We start from the raw sequence: 27,319 nt of genomic DNA on the forward strand, positions 1-27,319 counted from the left end.
CCATACAGAGATGACTTTGTTTGGGGAGAAACCACCTCGCTACTGTTCCAGACCGCATTCAGAAGAGTCTGACATGAAACCGAAACGTTGACTTTAATTATATGTATTATGGCAACACATTTCACATAACTGTATCAGGTTAGTTGAAAGCAATCACATTAAGTTTATATCAAAAATATGAGTTTCGACTTAATATTATTGCTAACCTAACACAATTGTAAAATGTGTTGATTTAATAAATTCAGTGTACTGGCAGCGGTGGAGTTAACTTCAGCTCATGTGGCTAATGACGCCCGCTTAGCTGGAAGCTGTGAATGGATGGCACAGCGGTGGGGGGGGGGGGGAGGTGTAGCAGCTAATTACGCAGCACAAATGACTGAGTGGTATCGTCCCGTGCACCTTGATGATATTACGCTGGCGGAGCGTCAGAGAAGGAACTGGGGAAAGTTTTGCCGTTGCCTCACTGACTCTTTGGATTGTTGGGCATTTTAACGAGGCCGTATTAGTCAAACACACACCAGCTCGTTTCCTGCTGCAACACGCACACACACTCCGAGCGAGGCTTGGAGAGTGCAGGTAACAAGATGATGTAATCAGGATACAAAAAAAACGGTATTCTATTACAATTACGTTAAACAAAATATGGATCAGATTCCTGTTACATTTACAAAAAAGCAGGATTACAGTGTTGCAATACATTTTGAAATAAAGATTGATATATTATAGGTAGAATTAATTTTCTATATGGTTTATGGTTAGGCTAATTTAATTCTTCTTTCTTTTAAATATATTAATGCAGTGGGTGGACACACAAAATAAAGCAGTCTATGCTTCTGATGAATGTATTGAGCTAAAACAGCATTTGTAAACTATTACTGTTACTACATTTTTTATATGAAATATCTTGGTTTCTTCTGTTCTAAGGTCACGGTGAAAAACATTTTATTGTTATCTATTCTCTCTTGTTTTTATTTGCATTGCATCTGATAATCCAAAAGTGACGGAAAGTAATCAGATTACATTTGATACTGAGATTAGGATACTACTTACATTTTGTTGACATGTAACTAGTTATTGTAACGGATTACATTTTTAAAGCCCTGCTCCTAGCTCACGTCCTAGCCCACGCTATGATCTGTGGAAGGTGCTGGAGAGTGTCTATATATTTCATAAAGGCATCCTATTACACCCCCATGGCTTGTGGGGAACAGTGCACTGTGGTGTAGTCCCCGAGCCGCGGAGAATAAAGTGTAGGACGTGGCACTGGAACAGAAATCTAACTGCTGTTTCCTCAGGTAATCTTGACTTGGATCTTAATTCCAATAAAGTGTTTTTTTCTTTTTTCACAGCATAAGCCAGATCCAAGCAAGAACACTCCACTCGGTATTTCTGCGGTCATACTTTATTGAATATCATTTCAGATAAGAGGTGTAATCCTTTGGGTGGAAGTGATGTATATTGACCAGCTCTGTGATAGTGATACAGTCAGTCTGTGATCTGAATGCGGTAAATAACGGTTTGTGTCGTCAGCTCAATTCGGGTGGAATATTGAAAACTGCCCTGTTTTTTGTCCGTCTCCAACTTTGTGCGACTCTGTGTGGATATTTAAACTGTCACTGCAGGTAGTTCTTCTTTCTGTTGACTACAGACGCAACTGAATGCTAAATACATGAATGACAAGATGAAAACGCCAATCAATTAGCTCATCAATCATTCAATCAGATCTGTGATAAAAGCCTTTGAGCAGCTGTCACACTGATATATATTGTTGTGCTCATTCATGTCTGCGGCTGATACGCGCTTCAGCGGTGGTAGACGTTTCCAGATCCTTTACTTAAAGCCTAAATATTCAAAAACCCTCATATTTAGTTAAAGTTAACACTCAAGAGATCAGTAGATTTTAAATGTCAGTAGCTTGCCAACACAGACAAGCAGCACCACAACTATCATCACCACATTTTGCACAGAACTGCATAGTGTTCACAAATCAAACATCAGGGCAAAGAAGCAATGCAACAAATAATACATTAACAAGATTTAACGATTTAAAAAAATCGGTTTCTTTACAGTTATATTTTTATGAACATATTTGTACCAGGAATAAAAACTAATATCAGTGTTTTGTGTGATAAACAAATGCATCTCTTTACATAGAAATGGTTAAGCCATTACCTTATATCTGCCTAAATAGGACAATATGATCATTGTATACTTTAATAATTTGCCTAAACACATTTGTATACAGTAGCAAATGCAATGTTATATAAAAATGCATCACACTTTATAACCCCTACATATGTTTTCTAAGTAATATCTTGATTTGCAAAGTCATTTATTAATGTAATAGAGGTCTACAAGTAATGTAGCAGGGTTGCTATTTATTTAAATGCTATGTCAAGATTTGTTCCCATCTTTACAATTCACGTTAAACTCTACACAATCATAATTACTGTGGGATGTTTGTTTTGGCCGTGAAACACCTCTATAGCATTAGAGTAAATCCTCTCCTCTCTAAACAGAGTGTAGTGGAGTTCAAGCGGTGAGCCGGGTCACTGGGGTCAGAACGACACAGTTACAGTCTCACCTCTCCTCCATCAGTGCACAGCAGCCCTCTCTGTCCCAGCATGCCTCATTTCATCAGGGTTTGTTTTATCTTGACTGGCCAGGCACATGACCCCGGAGCACTGATAGTCCAATAAGACTGCAGGAGATCACCGGGGCATTGTGGGGACTGAAACATAACTAAACCGGGGTTAACTTTCCTTTCCTTTTTAACTTTGTGTCTTTGTGCTAGCAGGTGTGTGTCTGCTAGCAGGTGTGTGTGTGCGCGTACATGACTGTGTTGAGCAAAAGTTCAGTTCGGAAACTTCAGAAAAAATCCTGGAATGACACATGAATGCTGACAGATGTAGCATGAAATATGTATCATGAATGAAATGCAAATTCATCTTTGAAGCAATTTTTTAAGAAATATAGAATATTCCAAAGTCCGGTCGAGCTAACACATCTAATATTAAAACACAAGAAAGAAAGAAATGACTGGCTCACAACTGTTCAATTCCATGTGCCTGCAGAGAGTGCCATGTTTACTTTCCTTTGCATAGAAGAAGAGAAATGAGCGCTCGGGGTTTCCTGTAAAGACAAACATGAAAGGAATCACTGCGAGTTCTTTAGGCCCTTTCTCTTGTGTTGTTGTGTGTAATGCAGCTGCCTAACTGCCTAGGTAGTCTCTGCCATCTGACTGCTGTTTGAAGTCAGCAGAAGTCGACAATATTTGCTTTTCAGCAATTCTCGCCCACTGTGTCTCTCTGTTGCGTTTGAAAAGTGTGACCAGTGTGGAGTCTATCAGTTCGCTCCTTGGAAGAAATGGCTCAAATTGGGCGTTTGGTTCGTCTGCGGTTTGACGATGAGGTCCTTAAAGGGGTCGGCGTACATTGTTGTTGCGGGGTGATTGGCAGCGACGGGGGGGGGGGGGGGGAGGGGGTGGGCAGTGATTGGGGAAGTTGGACTCAGAGTGGGTGCAGGGTGCCTCAGCTCAGACCTGCTGGGGTGCGATCTCACCCAAAGCACCAAGTGTGGGCCAATCTCAGTCAACCCCCCCTCAAACCAAAAATAAGTGACAGAGGGGAGACGAGAGAAGAAAGGGAAGAGGAAAGGTGCTAACAGTGCCAGACGGAAACAGGCAGCGAAATTCACCAAAAGTATGCTCATGGTTTTTATTGTTCATAGGGGTTGGGCGATTGATCCATACCAGTGCTAGAATACTTTTGAATGCATTTTTTGAGGAAATAAACATGAAAAAACTAAAACGTTGACTTCAATTAAATGTTTTTAGTCATTGAATTTCACGTTACTGTATTAGGTGGGTTGAAAGCAATAATATTAAGTTGAACCTAATATTTGTTATATAAAATTCATAGTATTGCTTTCAACTAGCCTATTACAGTTGTGTGAAATCTGTTGACATAAAACTAACCCTTATTAAAGTCAACGTTTAAATGTCAACCAATGTATCAAACCTTTTAAGAAATATATACTTTTGATCAAATGTCTAAAATGAGCTACAACCACCAAGTATCCGAGACTAAGAATCTCAGCAACTATTTCATTGCAACTTTCGATACTCCTTTCTAAGAAAATATTTTAATTCGTTCTCCAAAAGTACTATAACATGCATATTTGGAGCTTCTCCTTTGCTGCACCTTCTTTGCTGTTACATACAATAGTCTTGGCTGTATAGAACCCACCAAATGACGAGATGCAGCACTGCCTATTCCCTATGTACTGTACTGTGGATTTTCCTAGCGTACACATCTTTGTGGGTTTTGAAGCCCAGTGTGCATTTTCTAATGGCATTATCCAGTGGGTGTATGAAAGCTGCTCCTTTTCTCTAGTGGGGTTGCGTGTGGGTGGGTTAGAGGGGAGGCTGGGAGGCTGCTGAGACCCCGGCGTTATCAGCACCAGATGCAGGTTGACTTCAGACTTTCAATGGAAGGTAAAGAGAGAGAGGCGGGAAATTAATGAGTGCCATAAAGCCAGCAGGATAAATAATTAGCCAACTGGTCCTAAGACCCGTCCCTTCATTAGCAGCCACAAATAAATTCTCCTTGCAAAGTTTGTTCGTCAAAACTGCAGCCTGATCCTTTCTTTTTTTACATTTCTTTTTTGTCACAACTGCATGCATGTGTGCATTTTTAAGATTCGTTTGTTGCTGTTTTGCTGCGCTGTCCTTCTTCATTTGTCATATATATCCGAGTGACAGGTTTCTCTGTCCTGCCGCCGATAATTGGCCGGACCGGAGCTTCCCTCCAAACGTGTGCAGCACAGACAGACAGAATAAAAGACAATTCAGCTGTCATGGCTTTCTTCATAAATCATCTGGATGAGGGTGTCATATTTGTGTCCACATTTTTGTTTCGAATCATCAGAAGGACATAATGTTGCTTGTTTACTCGTGGCTGATGTTCACCATTTCTAGAAACAGCTAGAAAACACATTGCTTTGTACAGATACAGAGGCAGACGTGCCTCAAACCCGCATTTATGTCCGACAATTGATGTCATTGCACTGAGCTGCTGCTGTGCCGTGCCCCTCGTCAGGATCAAAGCTAATTTTTGCTGCATTAGAGGACACTTTGTGCCAGTGTGCTGTGTGTTCATCTGGAGTGTTTACATGCGGTTCACTCCCCGAGGATTTTGTATTATTGTTGTCACACTATATGGAGCACAGCCACTCGTATTGTTCTAATACTCCACCGGTAGATTTGAAAAGAGCTGAGCAACCACGGAAAGACTTACATTATCCTCCGGTCTTTGATCACTATTCATGTGTCTGGGCTAAGTAATCTTCCACACTAATCACATTCACAGATATAAATAAACAAGTAATGCTCTAAACGAGAGGGAGCACACGAGTGAACATCCAGAGGATTATGGTGATTTGTGGATAAATGGAGGTGTTTAAGAAATGTGACTTTTATATTCGAAAAAGTTACTTTTCTTAAAAAAAAATTCACTCCATGAAACCAGAGAAATTAATCAGTAAATTGTATTTCACTCTAAATTTCTCTTTTTTTTGTTGGCAGATTTAAACTGATTTTTTAAATGTTACATTGTTCTATATGGTGCTCCCTATAAAAGCCAAATTCCCCTGGGATTAATTTTGATGATTTAGTCACTATTGATTTACAACTTGTGAATATAAACCCCAAACACTAACCCTCCGAATCAACATGGCCCATATTGCCGATTGATTTTTAGGACATTGCTCTTTTTTCTCATCTCTTCCAACTTGACATTTGGAAAGTCAGAAATCAATTATGTCTCCTTCCCAAATGAAAGGCGGAAAAAAACTAGTTTATGACTTTAAAGTCAGCCTAGCTCGCCTTTGACACGGCGCATTACAAAGGGAAAGGAAAATCACACTGCATACCTGATCCATACAAAAAAAAAGCCTTTGAAATGGATTGCTGGGTGGGATCCAGTCTGGCACAAGTCATGGCATTGATGGCACAGCCCCTGGGCGCAGGGATACTTGGCCTGGACAAGACGGTAGCTGGGCCCGTATCAGTGGGCACGGGCCCATCCTCCGGGAGCTCCTAAGCCATGCCGTCTGAAGAAGAACTGATGGGGTTGGCAGCACATATGGGCATGCTACGGGTTTTATTTCAGTGAAAAACACTCCCGATGTTATCCCCTTCAGCAGCAACATCGGCGAGGTTGATTGAGAAGATTGTGTTTCACAGGACAAGAGAAAAACTCTACAAAACAAACTTTCCTTTTGTCCCATCTGCACCGTTTCTTTACTTTTACAAAGCCCAGGTTTGCACATCTAATTGCAAAGCACCGTTTCTATCGTCCATATTGCGTCAAGGTGACAATTTGTTCCGGCTAATTGGAAATATTGCCTTCCCTTGCGCGCAACATCAGCCTATCACAAACGACGTTGATATGATAAGCATGACTAGCCTCCACTGTTCTTTCAAAAACCGAGACAGGAAGTTGACAGCTGCAACAGTTTTTCAGTAATAGTTACTCGATAACCATCCACGGGGTAATGAAACTTCCACCTTTGATGAGAAGTTGAAAAGAGAGTGTTTGGCTGTTGGCTTGGCAGAACATTAGACATGGCTGCGAGGCAGGCGGGGGCAGCGAGGGATCGAGCCGTTTTAATAGGGCTCATCCAGAGGTGACGGGAGCACTGCATGCACTGAACTGGAGGTGTGAGCCGGGGCTGCCAGTACATATCTTTTGTCTTTCATTATCTTTATTTCCTTATTATTTTAAATGGCCGGTGTGTGTGTGTTTTTTTTTTCCTTCACTAGAAGCTTTTTTGATATCCATTTAGATTGGAGCTTCATTAAAAAACCTCAGACAATGGAGTGACTTCTAATTAAGAAGCGCCGCATCTGGCCCCTGGCACCCTATCCCGTTGTTCCATCTATTTTGCTGGGGAGAATTCATTTGTTTCTTAATTAAGAAAAACACCAATAGCGTGAAAAATCTGCTTATGGTACCTGAATCCTAATTAGTTAAATAGTGAGGGGAAGGGGGAAAACACATTCCAGTAGCCCTAGAAATGAACTCGGAGCTGATAAAAATGAACTAACTAGCCTCGCATAAATCCAAGCTGTGGAGAAAGTGTACCATCATTATGGCTAAGACAATATGCAAACTATCTTCAAAGAAATCAAATTGCCGGAATGTTTTCATTTGCATGTATTAACCATTAACATAATGAGGAGAAGTGACATTGGACCCGGATTGTGTGTCTGTTCGGATTGATAACTCATGCTGCATCTGCAAATAGTCTCCTCTGCAAAATTATGCTAGCAGTCAAATCAGTGTTGAACTGTGGAGGGAGAAGGAGAGTGATGGAGGGAGAGGAGGGAGAGGAGAGAGGAGAGAGTGGAGGCTTCTGCTTTTTTTCCCGTTTTATCAGGGAGCTCTGTGCAAACCTGCTGCAGTGTTGAATCGGAGCCATCATCCTCTGACAGCTATCCTTAAACAGGAAGGGGCCGCGAGTCATTGTCTCTAAGGCTCTGAGGAAAGCTGCTGTTTGTGTGTGTGTGTGTGTGTGTGTGTGTGTGTGTGTGTGTGTGTGTGCCCATGTGGCTGGAATTGGACCTCGAGTGGGCACACTTCACACTCCCTCCCCCCCTTCGTACATATCGGACACTGCACACACACGCCTGCACAGTGACTCTTGCATACATGTGTTGTCCTCCCCCCGTGCCCTGAAAACACACACACACACACACACACACACACAAACATACACACACACAAACACACACACACACACACACACACACACACACACACACACACACACACACACACACACACACACAAACACACACACATCTGAGTGCTTCCAGGATACCAAAGGCTCACTTATCTGCTCCATAAAGACTCACCATGGCCCACATTGGCGAGTTGGCGGGCAACCAGCCAAATCCACTGTGTGTTCTCCGACTGCAGGCGTCATGCAAAACACCGCACTGTCTTCAATATTCAAAATAATTTCTCTAACATGCTACTTCCCAGGATCAGCCTCTTAGGTCAAATTATTCAATTAAGTGTCTGTTTATTACTGATACCAAAGCTGGGTGGCGGCTCTACTTATCACCTTTTTTGCAGATTGGTGTTCTCGCGGAATACCACCATAAAGATTGTCTTGGCTGTAATTAAAATGGCACAGAGACAAATTTGGCGCAGGGCTAAGACACGGGGAAATGAAGGAGGTAGGGGGGGAATTGCACGGGCTACATTCTGTTATCCAATGGAAAAAGTTAAGGCTGGAGAAGCGGCAACATTGTTGTCAGAACGCCACTGTGTGCAACATACAGAGGTGGAAGAAGTACTCAGATTTGTTACTTAAGTAGATGTACCTATACTACATTTTAAAATGACTTTGTTACAAGTCAAAGTCCTGCTTTCAAATACTTACTTAAAGTGGACCTATATTTGAATAATATAGTGTAGGACCATACCTATATAAGGCATATTTATACTTTTTTTTTTTCAAAATGCCAAACAGATCATGCATTTTAGCCATGCCTCATTTTGCTCAATTTGACATTTTTTAGCTCTGTTTTTGCAAGGGCAGATTCAGTGAGAACAGCACCATCTACTGGCCTGGCATATGTACTACAGCGTCTCCAGCGCTTTCGAACGGCAATGGCCGTGGCTGTCTCCTCCTGATTGGTGGAGTTGGCCCAATAGCCGTAGCGCCACCGTCCTGACGTCAGTAACGTGTTTAAATCAGTCTGTATCAGATCCGTTGCAGCCCCTTTTTTAGAGATTTGGGTATGGAGGAAAATAGAGAGGGTTGTGTTTTCTGACACTTGGTGAGTTCCCTGGAACACCGGGGACACATATTCATGTATACAAGATGTACAAAAGTGCATTTTGCATGATAGGTCCCCTTTAAGTAAAAGTGTTTGCATCAAAATGTACTTAAAGTACCAAAAGTAAAAGAACTCTTCATGGCGTAATGGCCTATTTCTGAATCAGGTATATATTGAGTTGCCATTCTGATTATTTATGTGTTTTTATCACAACTGATAATGAAGAGGTCATTTGTATAACGTTTTATACTGCTGCTGGATCTCTTAACCTATAAATATGTCAACGTTTAAGCTAAAGCTAAAGCTAAAAAGTAACTAGTAACTAAAAGCTGTCAAATAAATGTAGTTTATTGTGTTTTTACAATATTAGCTTCTAAAATGTAACGTAGTAGAAGTATAAAGTATCATAAACTGAGAATAGTCAGGTAATGTACTTAGTCACTTTCCACCAATGGCAACATAAGCAGGTACATATAACAATAGAAGCTTGTGGAGGCATTTATGTGCAGAAAGTGGGCAGTTCTGTGTGGCTCTGAGTGAAGCAGGTGAACAGAGATGGTTAGTGGCTCTGAGTGAGCAGGTGAACAGAGATGTTTTGTGGCTCTGAGTGAAGCAGGTGAACAGAGATGGTTTGTGGCTCTGAGTGAGCAGGTGAACAGAGATGGTTAGTGGCTCTGAGTGAGCAGGTGAACAGAGATGGTTAGTGGCTCTGAGTGAGCAGGTGAACAGAGATGGTGTGTGGCTCTGAGTGAGCAGGTGAACAGAGATGGTTAGTGGCTCTGAGTGAAGCAGGTGAACAGAGATGGTGTGTGGCTCTGAGTGAGCAGGTGAACAGAGATGGTTAGTGGCTCTGAGTGAGCAGGTGAACAGAGATGGTTTGTGGCTCTGAGTGAGCAGGTGAACAGAGATGGTGTGTGGCTCTGAGTGAGCAGGTGAACAGAGATGGTTTGTGGCTTTGAGTGAAGCAGGTGAACAGAGATGGTTTGTGGCTCTGAGTGAGCAGGTGAACAGAGATGGGTTGTGGCTTTGAGTGAAGCAGGTGAACAGAGATGGTTTGTGGCTCTGAGTGAGCAGGTGAACAGAGATGGTTTGTGGCTCTGAGTGAAGCAGGTGAACAGAGATTGTTTGTGGCAGAGCGGTGCTCAGACGTCCTGAACGCCAGCCGGCTCTCATCCATCCGCAGGCCTGTGTGTTTGATGAGCTATTGGCAGGCTCCGGGGACACGTGTTCCCGTGCCTCGTGGCAAACATACCTTTCACCGTCTTTGACTCCACAAGCCTGTGTGACTTCTCCGGGAGAAAATATGAAAGAAATCAAAGCGCCAATAAGCTGAGGGTGTTAAGCCAGAGAGAGAGAAAAAAAGAAAAGAAAGACCTGAGCGACTTTGGATTTTGACAGAATCTTCATGCGCTCTCTGACAAAATTTGCATTGTTATCACAGATAACTGCCGATGTTTTTACTTGGTTGTACATTTTTGTGAAATATGTAAAATGTAAACCGAGCCTCTAACGATTCCCTTAATGACGCGGATCTTGCTTTTTTTTCTCCCCCCGAATCGCGTCTTAGCGGGCTTCTCAGTGCAGGATGTCTGATATCTGAATATTAAAAGGGAGTTTCAAGCTCATCTGCAAATGTGATTTGCACATATCACACTTCTGCAGTCGTCAAGCTGCTTCATCGCCAAGCTTCTGAGCAAAGAAGGGGAGGGGAGGGAGGAAGGAGGAAAAAGAAAGATGCACATATGGGTTGCTATTGATGTATTCCATTTCTGACCTAATTTAAATCCCTGCCAACAAGCTCATATGCATACTGTACATTTGCTAAATTACAGAGGGTAAACCTTGCCTCCTCGCAGAGACAGGTGTAAACATCAATGTTGTCATAATGCACCAGCAGTAAATATGATAATCAAGCCATGCTGCAATAGAGCAGAAAATAATTTGGACATCATTTTGATGCCTGAGGGGCCCGGGGGAATGCCCTCCAGAATGAAGGTGGCCCATTGACATGCTATACACGCCAAGATATAATTATGGCTGCCTGTCTTTGTTCCTCCCAAGCTTCCTCTCAGAACACTAGTCATTTGCTTGTGATTTTTTTTTTTTTGGTGTTCTTAACGATTGAGTTATTCTCTGTGGACTTGAGTATTACATGGGTGTAAATGAAGATGAGGAAGCTCTGTTGCCAAATCCCAAGTTTCCGAAACTGCAAGTGTAATATCAGAACTGCAACGTTGATGGTACTACTCATACTGTACCAAAGAAGTTCAATTAAAAGCCCAAGCCACAGTTGAATTCTGTGTCCTTGGGGCTACACATTTTGACGAATAAACGCAGGTCTCAAAATGGACTCTGGGTAACTTTAGTCAATCTGGACTAGTTGCCCACAATTCAAACCTAAAATTCACGTCACGGAAACTTTGAGCTCTTAATTCATTTGTGACAGTCAATATTTTGTCTTTTTCTTCATTGTGATGTTGGGTATGCTTGTTTTCGTTACCTTGCTGGCTAACATAAGTCTCCACATCCCTCTCTGTTTAGTTCCAAGCTCTTGGTAGGCTAAATGGACTCATTCTAACTTATTCTAGAGAGCATTGTGTCTCTATATTGGGCGCCATGAGGCAAACCTTGTCTACTTTCTGGAGCAAGTGAATGATTTGTAATTGACTTCATTTGATATCTTCATCTTTCTACTATATTATATTGATAATAGTCAAAATAAAACATTTGATGGTATTTGCCATCTTTGTAGAGTTGTGTGCGCACGGCCTGTTCCATAAAGGCACCCGTTGAGTTGAGATTGAAGCAAATAAAAACTCGGGCAAGTTTTAAGCTATTTTGTAAAGCCTGATTTAAAAATCGATGTTGGATTCTGACACACTATTCCTTTGGATGTTTTGCTGCCTGCTCTTAGAGCCCTCGCTGGCTATCTATGTGGGACATTGCTGATAATAAGGGGCCAACGCCAGAATATCTTTAGGGTATGCAGCGTGTCGAGCTGCGGTTTGTTGTCATGATAATCCCCTCATTTGTAATGTCGGGATCAGCAGGTTACGCCTCTCCACTTGCCTGCCATGTCAAGACTTGGGACTGGCGAGGTGGATTGTCATTTCTGAAGCAATATTTTGACAGCGCCTTCACTTTACTCGCATGCTGCGGCTCAAAGGTCAGAGCTGTGCCACTTCCATTTGCTGTGTGTGAACACTCAATCCCTGAGGAGCAGCTCTCCCTCTGCATCTCTTCCTCTGACACACACACACGCAGCGCCTCCTTACATTTACCTCACTTGTTTCCAGAGGTGGGAAGTAACTAAGTACATTTACTCAAGTACTATTATTAAGTCCAATTTTGGGGTGATTGTAGTTTACTTGAGTATTTAAATCACAAAAGAGTCAATTGATTTAAATATTTTACAAAACGTTGATCAGCAGAATTTTTCTGCTCAACGATTATTTTTACTTATATTTTTGCAGATAATACTTTTTAACTTTTTTGGAATGCAGGACTTTCACTTAGGTCAGTTGAAAGCAATACTATAGAGTTTAAATGAAAAATATTATGTTAAACTTCATGTTATTGCTTTCAACTAACATGTATACAGTTATGTGAAATCTGTTGACATAATGCATTTAATTAAAGTCAACATTTCATTTTCTTCAGTGTATTTTGACAATAATGTATACTTTAGTAAAGCTGGATACCTCTTCCACCTCTGCTGGTTCGTGGAGATAGATGTCCCACACAGTGCCTCATGGTGGGTATAAAGCTTTAAAGGGCAATTAAAAACCTTTTTAACTGTGTAAATGCAAAAAGGTAGCCCCCCCCCCCCCCTGCCATCATCCCAATATTATCGCAAAGACAGCCACCAGTCACTGCTCCTATCATGCTCTCCGCTGGGTGTTTTTTAAAAACATACCCCGGTATGATTGTTACGACCGCACAATGTCTCAATGGTGTAGCTGTCATCCATTTTCCTGTGTGCTTAGCGCCACTCCTCACACCGAGGCAGGTTATGTCAACCAAATAAGGCACTTGTCAGTAATACAAAGAGACATTGTTGCTGCTCCATTGTTACCTGCTCTGCCAGCTATCATATGGAAAGTGATGGAGTGACGGTGTTTTGGAGCGCCGCGTAGCTCCAAGAGCCCCCAGGGGTATTATGGGTGTAAATCTCCCTCGCACAGTTCTGCTCCAGGCCAGGGAGAGCATCATCATTAGCCGGAGCAGATGGAAGGGGCCTCAGCAGCGTTTTCTTGCCTCTTCTGTCCGACTGTAACTGCTGGAATCTGGTTTGATACAATGCGAGCGGATGGGAGCAACAGCGGAGCCAGATAATGAATGATGAAATCCACATGAAATCAGATGAAAGCAGTCTGATTCATCATTTATTTGTGGAGTGATTATATTGGAGGTTTGCTTTAAGTAGTCCTTGTGTTCATACAGTGCACATGGGTTATTTTGTTTTAGAGGCAAGAAACCTATTCATGACACATAATGAAGTAATGAAGACTGAGATTAAAGAACGAGTGCATTAATGATCACCCGATCAACAGATACAATTACAAATATTCTATAATTGGTATTTCCTTGGCAAAAATATCCAACCTTCTTTGATTCCAGCTTCTCTCATTTCTAGTTTAATACAAACAAAAGCTTATTTTGGTTATGGTCGGGTATATTACGTTAGAAGGTTAGCAGAACTGAAAACAACCAGTGTGAAGTGAAGAAAAGGAAAACATGCTTAGTGTTATGGCCCTTATATCAAAGATAGCATTAATGGTTGATAATCAAGTCAATGCAAACGTTTTTTTTATATTTTCTTATCACAAAAACCTTCTATGATGACCTTATAGCTGATTTTGAGAAACTATCTCTATGAGACCTCTCGAACTCTGGCCTGGAGCAGATGGCTGATGTCAGATAATTCATAACAAGTCAATATCAGCCTGATTTATCAGCCTGATTCACAGCAGCTAATCAGCGCCATCATTTATCAATGAGCAGTATTTATCTCCAGCAGCTACTCATTGATGCAGCAGTATTTCACAGTGTGCTACAGGCCTGCTATCCAGGGAGCAGGGAGGGTGTGTGTGTTCGTGTGTTTGTGTGTGTGTGTGTGTGTGTGTGTGTGTGTGTGTGTGTGTGTGTGTGTGTGTGTGTGTGTGTGTGTGTGTGTGTGTGTGTGTGTGTGTGTGTGTGTGTGTGTGTGTGTGTGTGTGTGTGTGTGTGTGTGTGTGTGTGTGTGTGTGTGTGTGTGTGTGTGTGAAGCACTGGCAGAATCCTAATCTTCCAGCAAGAACCTTCACATGGCCAGATCAAGAATTAGGAGGGAGGCTGAGGGGGGGTGGGGGGGGTGGAGGGAGAAAAAAGCCCATCTCGGTCTGTGTTTTAAAGGACAGTGCTTTGAATGTCATTTGACAATTTCCTTTTAATTAGAACTAATTTACAGAAAGATGCCCACCAGCTAATCTTTACAGGATAATTAACTTCTATTTTCTTTACTTTTAATTAAAAAGTGGAAAAGATTTAGCTGATCCATAAAGAATTGTTCTTTTGAAATGTTCATCAGACTTCACACTTCTTTTGGCATTGGTAATATTTAGATCCTATCTGCCGCTCGCAGTCTCCGCTGAGTTATTGCAATGATTTTCTCCCCCCCTTATCCAGGGTATTAAGAAGTGGAACTATCAATAGTAGAAATAGGAACCAGAGGAAAATTAGAATTGAATTAATGAAGAATTTATTGCAAAAGGAAACCCCCCCCCTCGTTATACTGGAATGAAATTGACATCTTAGATATATCCATTTCATAGAAATTCCTTGATGGGGAAATATTGTTTTATCTACATTATTTGATACAGTAATCATTTTTCTCTTTCACAAGGCTCCCTATTAAATTCTTTGAAAAGACGCTCGACTAAGTGCTAATTGTTGCAGGAGCAGCGTTCACAATATTGCTATTTGAGCCCCCACAGACTGGCAGGAAACTGATTTCTGTGAGTACGATGCTTCTCAGGTTAAACAGAAGCATCTTATGAAGCACTCAGGACACAATGGCTTTGCCTGGTGCTACAGGATGAAAACTCTCTCCTCCTCATCAGAGCTGCTGGAGAAAAGTATTTTCTCGCCACTTTTAGCAGCTTCCAACCGACTTTACTTAGTGGAGATAAAGTGAGCCAATATGAGGTGAGCGTGCTGTAGACAGAGCCTCCACTCACTGCAGACGAGCCAATGGCTGAAGATGGATGCCCCCACTTAACCATGATAGCTCCCTAGAGGAGCCTCACTCAATGGCTTCATTAAAAGTGAACGTTGGAGTGAAAAGCTTGCTTATAAACCAGTAATTAAGACCACACATATTTTACCTGCTTTGTTTCAGCTGTCACGCGCGGTGTACAGGCACATGGTTAACTTTTATTTTCTTATAAGTAACAAAATGACACCAATAAATCACTCAGCAAGAGGAGAGGTAACAGGAAGGAAATGCTTGAAAACAGCAAGCTGCAGCAACAGCATTTTAATATGTTCGTTGCCCCTGCAAAGCAAATGTTCCCCTGCATAGAGGCCTTAGCTAAGCCCATTCTACTCCGAGGACAGGGTTTGTGACTTTAATGGACCAAATGTAGTCGCAGTGTCCACTTGGACGTGTGTGTGTGTGTGTCTCTGTAAACTCTAGAGAGGCAGCAGAGTGAAGCAGGACCCAGCTAACTCCACAGAGAAACTGGTTGGCATCTGCTGAAGCCCTCGGGCACGCTCAGAGGTGCCTCCAGCATTTTAATGGCATAGTCAAATGCCAGCATGTTTTCATGCCATTCCAATTCCAATTCATTGGATAAAGAAGTAAGAGCGTGTTATTCCCCTTCAACAGTCCAGACAGAAACACTGGGCGCAACAACACAGAACTTAACAACTCCGTAAACATGCTGGGATCCAACGGCGTGCCTGATTGGAATAAGATACTCAACTGGAATTATGTTAGCAGTATTTCACGAAATGTCAACGAAAATAATCTCTTATTCTGCATCTGTGCAACACGCAGAGGTGGAGGAAGTACTCAGATCTTGTTCTCAAGTAAAGTAGAAATATCACAGTGTAGGAATATTCTGTTACAAGTGAAAGTCCTGAATTCAAAATGTCACTTGAGTAAAAGTACAACAGTATTGGCATCTAATATACTTAAACCAAAAGTACTAAGTAAATTGTTTATCACAAATCTATTACTGCAAAGTAACTAAAGGTCAAAGTACAAAGCGTTGAACTGAAATACGCAAGACCTCAGAATTGTACTTAAAGGTGGGGTATGTCATTTATTTCAGAAACACTTTTTGTTATATTCCATGGAATGCTCTTAACATCCCGATAGCAATGAATATATGAAATGCTTTGACAATAAATACATAAAAAAATGTCATCTGTGGAAGCCGTGGCGCTGTAAAAAGCACGACCAATCATCTGAGCCGGCCCGGCTAAAATAACTGGCCTGTCAGCCTTCCATCTGTGCACAAACTTATCTCGTGCCCTCATTGGTCATGTGCGCGTTCGTGTGTGTTGGAGGAGGGGCTCTGTAAGGAAGTCTGAAGGAAGAGGCAGATTTTTTCCGGTTGTGTACTTTCAAATTCTAGCGCACTAGAGCTGGTTTCTCCAAAATGACATACCCCACCTTTAAGTAAAGTACTTGAGTAAGTGTACTTAGTTACTAAACATGATGGGTGTGTCTCAGTGTAACTGTAATGTAAACTGAGTGGGCCATCTGAATGCATGATGCCATCAGATTGCATTTAGGTGCCTTGTCATCTCCAGCGCTGCAGCCTCAGAGAAGAGTGTGTACACTTGTGTGTGTGTTTTACAAGGATGGGAATACATGTATTCACCCCCCCAGTGATCCCCCCCCCCTCCCTTCCCTCCTTTTCTTTTCACCGCAATTTCCACACAAGAGCGTTGGTGCTGAGTTTTCAAGCAGTTTGTTGACTGTTGATTGTAAGTGCCCGAATTTAGGAAGGCAGCCATTTCTAATCACGAGAATTACATTGCTTAGCAACCGGAAAATCAAGTTAAACAATACCATCGCTTATTCTTGGTCACAGACTGCAGCTCTGAGAACACATCAGTCTCCACTGAAGCTGTTCCGCGCTCCTCCCAGCGCACGCACGCACACACACACACACACACACACACACACACACACACACACACACACACAAGCAGTCATTCACAGACAAAATGCAAATGGTAATTTACTTTTCACTTGTGTTACGGCATTAGCTCCACATTTAGTTTGATCACAGTGTACAACTTGGAAAAAGGCTTCTCTTTTTTTTGTTGCTACCATTTACACAGTATGAAAAAAAAAGATGTTAGAAAGGAAAAATTCCTTTGAGGGTTCCTGTAGCATATTAAGCTATTAAGAGTTGCGCAAATGGTATCTATTTCATTACAGTGATCAAGGATTAAATTAGAGGCTTGAGCCCTGTAACATATACAGTGCGTCTCCTCCAAGGCTGAGGGAGCCCTCCGCTTCCCAAAGGTCATTAGAGCTGAGGAGAGAGGATGGCCCCCAGTCTCTCCTTGCCTCTCTCCACTTTCTCCTCCTTCTCTTCCTCTTCTCTCTCAACCTTTACATCTATTTGTAAAGAGGCTACCTCTGGTTCTGAAAAGTGGAGCCAATGTGGAAGTCCCTTAAATGTTCATTTACTCTATTTGCCAGCAGGGGGCGACTCCACTGGTTGCAAAGAACTCTGATTGCATAGAAGTCTACGAGAAAACGACACTACTTCTCCCTCGATTTATTACCGAGGTCCACATTGTAAACATGAGTTTATAGTCTCAATCGCTTCTTTAAGAATTTGTTTTTACTTTTAATACAGCATTACATTCATTTTGTAAATGATTGTCCCATTTAGAGTGAAATAGGCTATAAAGCAGGGTTTATGTCGTTCTGATCTTGTGATTGACAGGTCACTTAGAGGTTGTTGTATAATTTCGTTATATGTGTTTTCTTCCAGAACTTAAACCCTTATACAGTGTTTTTTTCTCAGTTGATACATTGTATAGGAGCCTATGAGAACATTACACTGCTTCTCCCTTGATTTATTATCCAAGTCGACATTGTAAACATGAGTTTATGGTCTCAATTGCCAGATATGAGTATTCTCTAAAACAGTATTATGTTTGTTTTGTAAATTATTATCCCATTTAGAGTGAAATATAAAATAAAGCAGGGTGTGGTTTATGGCATTGCTACCTCGTGATTGACAGGTCACTTGTTTTGGTCCAGTACTTGAACCCTTTTACAGTGTTTTTTTCAATTGATGAATTGCATAGACGTCTATGAGAAAATGACGCTACTTCTTCCTTGATTTACTACCTTAGTCAACATTGTTAACATGACTTTATGGTCCAAATCTCTAGTTGTAAGTGTTCTCCAAAACATCATCATGTTCATTTTGTAAATGATTGTCCCATTTAGAGTAAAATAGACGATAAAGCAGCGCTTTGTTTATGGCGCTGGTAGCTTGTTATCGACAGGTCACTTTCAACACAGTTTTTTCGGTTCATGAAAGACTTAATATCATATTTTTCTCTTTCTATAAGATGAGTCCGTTTCTTCTACCCTTTGCTGTCAGATATCAGTGGTTTTTCTCCAGCTGTGGAGGAATATTAACAAGTATCCAGGCCTACCTGGCTCAAAGCTTTTAGATACTTGCACCTTGAGACATGGTCCATACTTCCTCCCCCCGCAGAAGTTTGAAGAGTCCTGCGGTGTATGTGTGTGTTCACCTGGAAGTGAGGGAGGCCCGTATCAGTGCTGGCACAAAGGAGCAGTCGCAGTTGGCAGAGGTTGGCCCTGTTGGATTTTAGGGCTGCATTATGCATTCATGTTTAGTCTCAGGTGCTACGTTTTATCCCCAGGCCAGCTTGGACCCATTTTCAATGGACCTTTTGGATGAGAAACTGCATAGGTGGAAGCAAAAAATGATTTCCATGCTTATAGAGATCTGCCGCTTTGTTCTGTCAGATTCAATTACCTCACCTCTAATTAGGGAGCTATAGAGGAGGCTGGGTTTGTGATCCACACATCACACTGTGGAGCCTGCTGATAATGTGCGGTATCGCTATCACAGCCCGGCCACAAGCTCCCCACATTGCGGACGTCTGAAAAAGCACTCCATGAAATTAGCTCTTACACTTTTGCACACACACACACATATTTGTTTAGAGCTCTTGCTTTTTTTTTAAGTGTGAGTTTTCGGAGGCATATCTGTGTGTTTTTCCCATTTTCTGTTTTAGTCCACTGAGGCACAGACTCGTGTACAGAGTGTTTTCCTGAAAGATATGCTCATTCCACCACCTCTGTCCGTACTCTCTCTTCCCTGCTCCCCTTCCTCTGTGGCTCATTAATCCTCTGTCCATCATATGGTCTCAGAGTATCACCCCATTTTATAGACTCAGTGGGGGCATTACCATATCCCTCTCCGGAGCTCCACTCCGCATGGCCGATCCCTATCAGACAGAGGCCATGCCTTGAACAAAAGAGCCACTGTGATCAAGCCTGCATTCAGCTACCAATGTCTCTATTAGCATTGGCTGCTCCTGCTGCTGCTCCGCTGCATGACTGTTTGAACAGGGCTGAGATTCTCTCTCTGATCGGAGGAGGAAGAGTCTGATGAATGCGGATGATACAGTTCAGGGCGGAGGGTGTGGATGACGAGGCTGGGGGGGGAGGCAGGGATACCTGGACACTGACCCCGATTGAGAGGAAGTTCAGACAGGGTGCAGCTTCCTAAAACATCCTATTCAAAAATGAGCAGATATCAGTCTTTGTGCAAGGATGATTTTAGCAAAGCAAGCCATTCTCTAGAAAGGAAAACTCATGAATAAGTACTTAAAAATGTGACATGGATAGCTGTCAGACTTAAGGGGAAAGATGAGGATTGTAGGACTGCAACATTATTATGACCTCTATTTATGAAAAAGAATTTAGTGAAAGAGAATTTATAATGAAAATATAATTGATGAATTATACCTATACCCTTATCATCAGGAGATGGATTCAGATTTTTTTTAGGATTGATTTATGATAAAAAATGTAATGACCTGTTGTAAGATTTCTTTATCAATCAATTATCAAATCGTAGTTGATTTAGTTTCTGTTGATAGGCTAATAAATTAAGTTCTATTTTTTGCATTTCTTTGTTTTTCGCAGATTTTAAAAGATTTTTTTTTACGTCAACAGTATTTAATACTAGTCATACTAGCGAAAATTAAGCTTTGTAGATGATATTACAAGGACCAAACAGATTCATTTATAAGTTAAAGACGCCACAGAAATCCGAATCAGAGTTTTTGATGTGTTTTATTCCAAAATCACCTCTTTTCTGTCTGTTTAACGAGCGCTCCATTTGAAGGCAGACCGTGTTGTTCTCCGTGGCGACGTGCAGTGCTCTCCATGGTGTCATTGGCCATCTGAACTCCGAGGAGGCTTGATAAGAGGGCGAGGCAGCAGACATTCCTCTGGCCCGATTCGTCAGCAGACCCTATAGAAATGCACCAACAAGCGCGGGTCACACAGTGAATGTGACAGGATTTTAAACAGTACACAACTAAATATAGCAGGGACGCCACTATCAGAAAATGAGTTAGGAGTGTGGTGCTGGTCGTTTAGAAAGTCATTATTCTTATCATTGCTGTCTCTGAAATAATTTCAGGTCTCTCCATGCAATGAATACTGTATAATAAACGAAACACGTGAGAATGCGCACAAACTTTGGTAATCTGTGGCCAAGAAGTCGCCATCAGACCCCCTTTAATGTCTCTCAGAGTATTTCATCTTTCCATATTCAGTATGGCCTCCAGTATCTCTATCAGTTTGCAAAAGCTCCATTTAGTTACTATCTGTGAGAGTGGGGAAGTGAGATGCCCTTATTCTGAGTCTATTAAACCTCAATTCTATCTCATCTTATCTACCTAATCTTTGTGTCTTATTGACCATGAAGTTTATCTTAAATCTCCCTTTCCCCTTATTATCACGCTACACTGTAGGTCTATTGGGTGCTGCTGTATTTGCCGGCAACAGAGGAAGAATCGTTTAGTTGTACACACAGTTCTTATTCAGCTGTGTAATGGAATGTGTACAGAGTGTGTATAGAAATGTATTTCTCCCGCTTTCTTTCACACACTGTCCTCAATTGCCTTGGCAGGAGCTTTTAACGCCAGTCATACAATCTCCCCTTGATACTGCGATATTTATCTCTCGGTATCATCTTAAGCGATGGTAGACTCATCGAGTCACTTCACGCCTCACTTCACTCCTCTGCGAATCAGCAGAAGGCATCAGATAAGATCATAAAAAAACGGTATCCTAATTTAAAAAAGCAGCACTCTGCCTCTGCAGTGTCTATTAGAGATCCGTGTGCTAATTCTTTTCATGTCCGGGGCTCCTGCAGATGTAGGCCCTCTACAAAGGAGTAATTTATAAGACTAATGAAAAGAGCAAGCAGTTTGTGGACATCAGGGGGGTCTTTTATGAGGCTCGGTGTGCGGAAGAAAGAGAAACAGCAGAGCCCCACTTCCTGAACTGAAATTATTGCTTTATTAAAGCTGAGGGGCTCACTCGGGCTACAATAGAACAAACACATTGAAAGGTGTCGAGAGGATATCAGTGCACTCTGTTTGAGCTGCGGAATGATGCACACGAGGCTGTGATAGAGACAGCATCCACATCTCACATGCAGTGATGGCAGCACTTTCCAAGAGGAGATTTTCTTTTATGAACATGACGCCAATTTTATTACATTATTTCAAATATAACCTTAACACTTGCATTCTTCTTTGCTATGCTAATTCATGTGCGGACATGTTTTGGTTCTGAAGGAGAGATGCACATTATCTTAATAACATTCAAATGCCGGATGAGATGTTTTTCAGGACTAATACAATTCAGGTAGCAGTACAGTAATTCCATCAGCGCCCCTTGATTGAAGCAAAATGGTAATATGCAAATACCAAACGAGATGTACAGCTACGAGCAAAACTCTGGAATCATTTGGATTTAAAGAAATAATATTACACAGAGGGGGGGAAACATTAATCACACGGAAAAGTGTCTCCTTTAAGATTGCACTGGTGTATTACCCGGAGGCATGGAATGTAAATGGAAAATCAACATTGTACCCTGTGATAAGGCTAACAAATTAATAAAAGTATTTTCTTTCCCTCCTCCCATGCTGATGCCTGTGTGAAAAAGTCTGGAAAGGAACTTTTCTATTTTTTTTCTCCCTCCGTTTGTGTGCGGTTTTGTTTTGTAGGTATAGCGGATTAGCATCAACGCTCACCTTGGCTGCAAGTCAGCTTGTTTTTTTTTCAGAATGCGCTTAGGGCTTTTTCAATAGCTATAATGGAAGGACCTTTGTGAAACATTATGGTAAAACAATATTCTCTATTATTGACATGGCCTTATCTTTGTCTGTACGTGGAGATGCTGCACTGTTGTGCTACATTTGTGGTTTCTTAACAAAAGGAAGGGAAGACTTTCATATTTTTTTTGTTTAAGCGCCTGAAGGATGTGATGAAACTGCCGAACATATCCCAATGTGTGTGTGTGTGTGTCTGTGTGTGTGTTCCCTCAGGTCCTCTGGAGGATGGCCTGGAGGAAGAGGAGGAGGAGTGTGTCTCCGAGGAGAACGAGCTCCTGGCCAAAGACGAGTTCTCGGCAGAGGAGAACTTCTCCGCCGAGTTCGAGACGGAGAACATGAGCTGCGAAGACATGGAGTACTTCTGCAACAAAGGTACGGATCACTAACACTTCAAAGAACACTGAAAAAACGGAAACATTGACTTTAATTAAATGAAATAAGTCAACAAATCTCACCTAGCTGTTAGTTGAAAGCAATAATATTAAGTTGAACCTAATATTTGTATATCAACTAATATTATTGATTTGAACTAACCTAATTGAAATCAGTTGACATAATACATTTAAATAAAGTCAACGTTTTAGTTTCTTCAGAGTACTTTGCGACAATATGTCCAACCAACCCTTGTGCCAAGCATCAAAAACAAGTGAAACTACTGCTAATGGCTTCTAATAAAACTCCTCAACAAATCAGACCTGGCAGAGCTACTAGGAGTATCCATGCGAGGAATTCTCACTGCAGAGAGTTAGGACTGCTCATTCGGATATTTGATCCTCGCAATCCACCCAAGAGCAGTGGTTTGATCTGAGAGGGAGATGGCATCGGCAGCGCTCCCCCCCCCCCCCCCCCCCCCCCTCTGTGATAGTGCTGTGAAGGCGTGCTACGGTACACCAATGCACTGGAGAGCGTAGCACTTCCCTTTGTGAACACTCAGCAGCACCTGCTACTGCTCGGAGGTCCAGCACTATAAAGCTGCCTTTCCCCATCGCCAAATGCGCCCGAATCCCCCCCCCCACCCCCACCCCCTTTGAACTCCAATTCAATTAGATTGCTTTCTTTGTGTGTTTGTTTCATTTCGGTCACACCTTGCCATCACAGGAGCTAATTTGTGGTCTGCTCCAGGTTACAGTGTGAAGATGACAGACTTGTCCCCCCCCCCCCCCCCCCCCCCCCCCCCTCCCTTCAACTCCCCACCCCCATCCTCTTTCTACCCCCCCCCCCCCCCGGTCGCGTGGCTTTCAATACCCCAGGTGTCCCCACTCTTACTGGCACACAAATTTCACTTTTTAATGAAGAACCGACGCTTTGAATGTCTGCCTCTTCTCGCTCCGTTTCAAAGGGAAAAATTGTTTAGAATTATTTCTCCACACTTCTAAACTGATGTGCCTCGTGGGATTACATTATTGAAGGAAAAATAAATCTTTCATGTTCCAGGTAGGCTATGCCCCGGTAATCGTATCAATAATGTTTTCCTTTTGTTCTCCGGGAAAAGTTGAACGGCGCAATTGTTTGGAAATTGCAATTACCAGCGACGCCTCGTTCGCTTTACCCTTTGTCTCCATCGTAATGTGTCCCTTACACAAACTTCAAAGTGGAATATATGGTCTTGGAATAACCCAGTAGCTATGAAGTAGATGGTGCGGTACACACTGGTGGCTACAGCTAGGGGGGGAAAAGTACAACTTCTGAAAATCCTCAAAGAACCTTGTCAGAGCTGTTTGATATTCCCATTGTTTTGGATAAAAGGAAGGGCCTCAAATCTCCTCTGCATGTTTATGAATAACACTAAATAGCAATCCCAGATGTCAAATAGTACTTTTTTGGGAGAAAGTGGTAATCTGTTCCTTGTCATACACAAGCCTTACTAGTCAGATTTTTTTGTATTACTCTGCTATCTAAGCTTACAAGAAGCTAAGTCTCCCATTGCCTCCTAAGACCTAAATCATGTACTATCCACATTTCTTTTTTCCTTGTGGCAAGTTGTGCGCAATCATCAGGTGTAGCCTTTTTCCCCATGATCCCTTCCTCAATTAGATCTATTTAAAAACTAATGTCGGAGTGGCTTAAATTTACCCCACTTATGTGAAAGTGGCGTGAATTAAACAGGACGCAATCCTGGCGGCATTAACTGGTTTAAGTGTGTTATTCCTTGACTATAGGAGGAAAAAGAGAGCCCCCCTTGATGAACTAAACCCTCTCAAATGTGATGGCGTGCGGTAATTAGCCCTGTGCGGACTTGAACGTGGGTTTTAAAGCAGCCACTCATCCCATGGCCTTTATCTGCTGCTGCTTCCCGGAGAATAAGGTCTCCCGTGTAAGGTTCCTCCACTGAGCAGTGACTCTCTGGTCTTAGCTTAGCCTTGTATCTGTGTAGTCACTCTCTGAAATGGGCTTGTCAGGGGGACCTAAAACCTCCATTAAAAGTTTCAGTCTATAATAGGTATTAAAAAGCTGTAGGAACACAAAGAGGAGTACCAATTTTCATTAACATATGAAGCACTTATTAACTTTGATCAGAGTGCGGTGAAGTAGCAAAGCCGCTTAAAGGCGCAAAGGTCAAGAAGTTGAATGCCACCAAAGACTCAGTCATTTGCCTTACCCTTGCAGAAAAGGGACTCCCCAGATAAGTGCATGGAGCACCTTGACGTCCCATCTTGGTCTGAGGCTTGGGAACCTCGAAAGTGGCTGATGGTTGACTCTGCGTTTATGGGTGTGGCGTGTAGGATGCTGGGGGTACAACACACCATTAGTGCTTGTCTTGAATGTGCGACATGAATGAGAAATATGCTGTACAGTGAGTTTAATGCATTTCTAGATGCCCAAAGGTAACATTACCCATTATTCCACTGTAAAGAATTGCATTTATATATTTAAAATAGGTTTTTCTACAACTTAGCGTATGAGAGCCATTCTTTACTAAAGTACAGTATTTAAGTCAAATGTTTAGGTATTTTTATAAACACTTTACTGTACTTCGAGAGTACTTCCATGTTATGCTACTCATAATAATTCACAATTTAATACAGTTCATTTACAAGCTCCCATTTGACATACAAACATTTGATCAACAATCAATATATGATGCATTTTGATTGATTGAACCATTTAAAATAAGACAAATCTAGACCAATCGTGAAGATGTATTCATCAATAACAGTCCAATCACATGGATTCATAGTTGTTAAGGATCTATTCTGCATAATCTATGTATTTTAGTATATTTTGATAATAATACTTGGTGAATTACCCTGAAGGACTTCTTCTTGTTGCAGGGTATTGGGTTTACCATTACATCAATGATTTGACTCCTTCCACAACTGCCCCTCATGTGGCAAACGTGTATGAAGTCCAGTGTGGGAATAACAGACCTCTTATTATGAATAAAGCAGTAACATGTCCCTGAGTCACTGATGAACTTACTGTTACTGAAAGCAGCATGTTGGAGTAGTAGAGCCTCAGAGAGAAGGAGGTGTATTTTAATATAAATAGAATAAGAGGAGGTCTGCCTACATATCGAGAGCTCTTTAAGAGAAAAAAAAAGGCCCCATATCTAAAGAAATAACCTTGGCTCTTCCTGCGATTAAAACAGAATCTCACTGCTCAGTCAGTTTCACATTTATGGAGCTCTGCTTGTGAAGAGTGGTCCCCACAGCCACGATTTATACACTATTGACACACCTGGCTCCATAATTGTAAGAAAGATATCCTTTTTAATACACTCTCTTTTTTTTTACTGAAATTGTGAAATTTCACCTTGCAGTTTCACCCTCTTTTATTGTTGGCTATCTGTGAAGTTCAGCACAGGGTGTTGCCACAAGCTGTTCCCTTTGTGCTCTCCAAGTTTTTTTGTCCGATGACAAACGACTTCCTTAGTTAGCTCTGACAGTAAATTTACATGTCATCTCATGTATCTCATTTCCTCGATGTAAAACCTCTTTTTGTGAAGTAATACGTCAATGTTTTTTTTTTTAACCTCAAACTGCTTGATTCTGTTGTGTGTGTTCATGTGTCAGGATGCATCAAGCACAACTAATTTGAACATATTGCACTCTTTTGCGCCCTTCTCCTCAAATTACCAACATTATAATGTAACAAAAACATATTAATCACAGTGGAAGTGAAGAACCAAAGCTACGCGTATTTAACATTGGAAATAACAATCCCACCTTGACCGTTTTTAACCTTTTGGTGAGTGATTCTGCAGCGGTCAGTAACATACAGGAAGTGGCAGAATTAATTATGTCACTCTTTGTGTAAGACAGAAATAATCAGAATCTCCAGAAACACAGCAGCAGATCTCCTTGGCGCTTTCGCCACAGCTGCCAGTGCCCAGAATGGTAAATGTGGAATTTTAATGCACAGTTGATGCTGGAGAATATGGGGAAATGCTAATTTGTGGCGCGATAAGATGAATCGAGTCATCCCTTTAGCCCCATTTGACTCAGTGCAGGAAATTAATCATTAATGTTTGTTAAGTATGACAATCTAACTGGGCCAGATCTACATACTCAGAGACTGAGGCAGAGCGAGATAAAGACCCAGGCTGCAGACAGGGAGGAAAACTGCCAGATTCTGTAATGATGGGAATTTATTGGCATTTAAAGAGACAGTGGCAAGGCATTTCGCTAATAGCCTGCCTCCATTGGAGTGCTCTGCCTGCCACAAATTGCATGCAATTCAAACCTATTTTTCCGATAGCGAGGAAGTCTTACAGCCATGCTTGACTTTGGTGGGAAAGGTTGCTTCCTGGAATTGACTTTATCTGTTGCAGCATAATCTGCATCAACAAGCAAATATGCAATATGAACCGACTAGCAGTACAAGTGCATCCCCTCCTCATATTACATTCTGAAAATCATCATTGCCAATACTTGCTTGTGATGGCTTTGGAAAAGTGGCAATGGGTTAAAGTCATCCAGCCTAGAATTTAGTAACATATGCAATCTCATACGAAGACTTAAAAATACTTATACTCCATTTTGCAGAAATTGCGACCTGTCTCCAGACTCAGTGGTCAGGATTAGAGTGCCCTGAGCTCCTTAAAGTCGCACGGCAG

At 41.8% G+C, this 27,319-nt stretch overlaps 1 protein-coding gene across 1 annotated transcript in view; it reads left to right on the forward strand.

The window, feature by feature from the left end:
- Positions 1 to 27,319, forward strand: part of zfpm2a (zinc finger protein, FOG family member 2a) — a 122,502-nt gene that overhangs the window by 13,428 nt on the left and 81,755 nt on the right. Inside the window, exon 2 of the mRNA XM_034127909.1 lies at positions 22,477 to 22,635. Coding sequence (XP_033983800.1) covers positions 22,477 to 22,635 — 159 coding nt within the window. The remainder of the gene's footprint in view (positions 1 to 22,476; positions 22,636 to 27,319) is intronic.

Source organism: Trematomus bernacchii, unplaced genomic scaffold (genome assembly GCF_902827165.1).
Source record: "Trematomus bernacchii unplaced genomic scaffold, fTreBer1.1, whole genome shotgun sequence".
In the NCBI taxonomy this organism is placed as follows: Eukaryota; Metazoa; Chordata; class Actinopteri; order Perciformes; family Nototheniidae; genus Trematomus; species Trematomus bernacchii.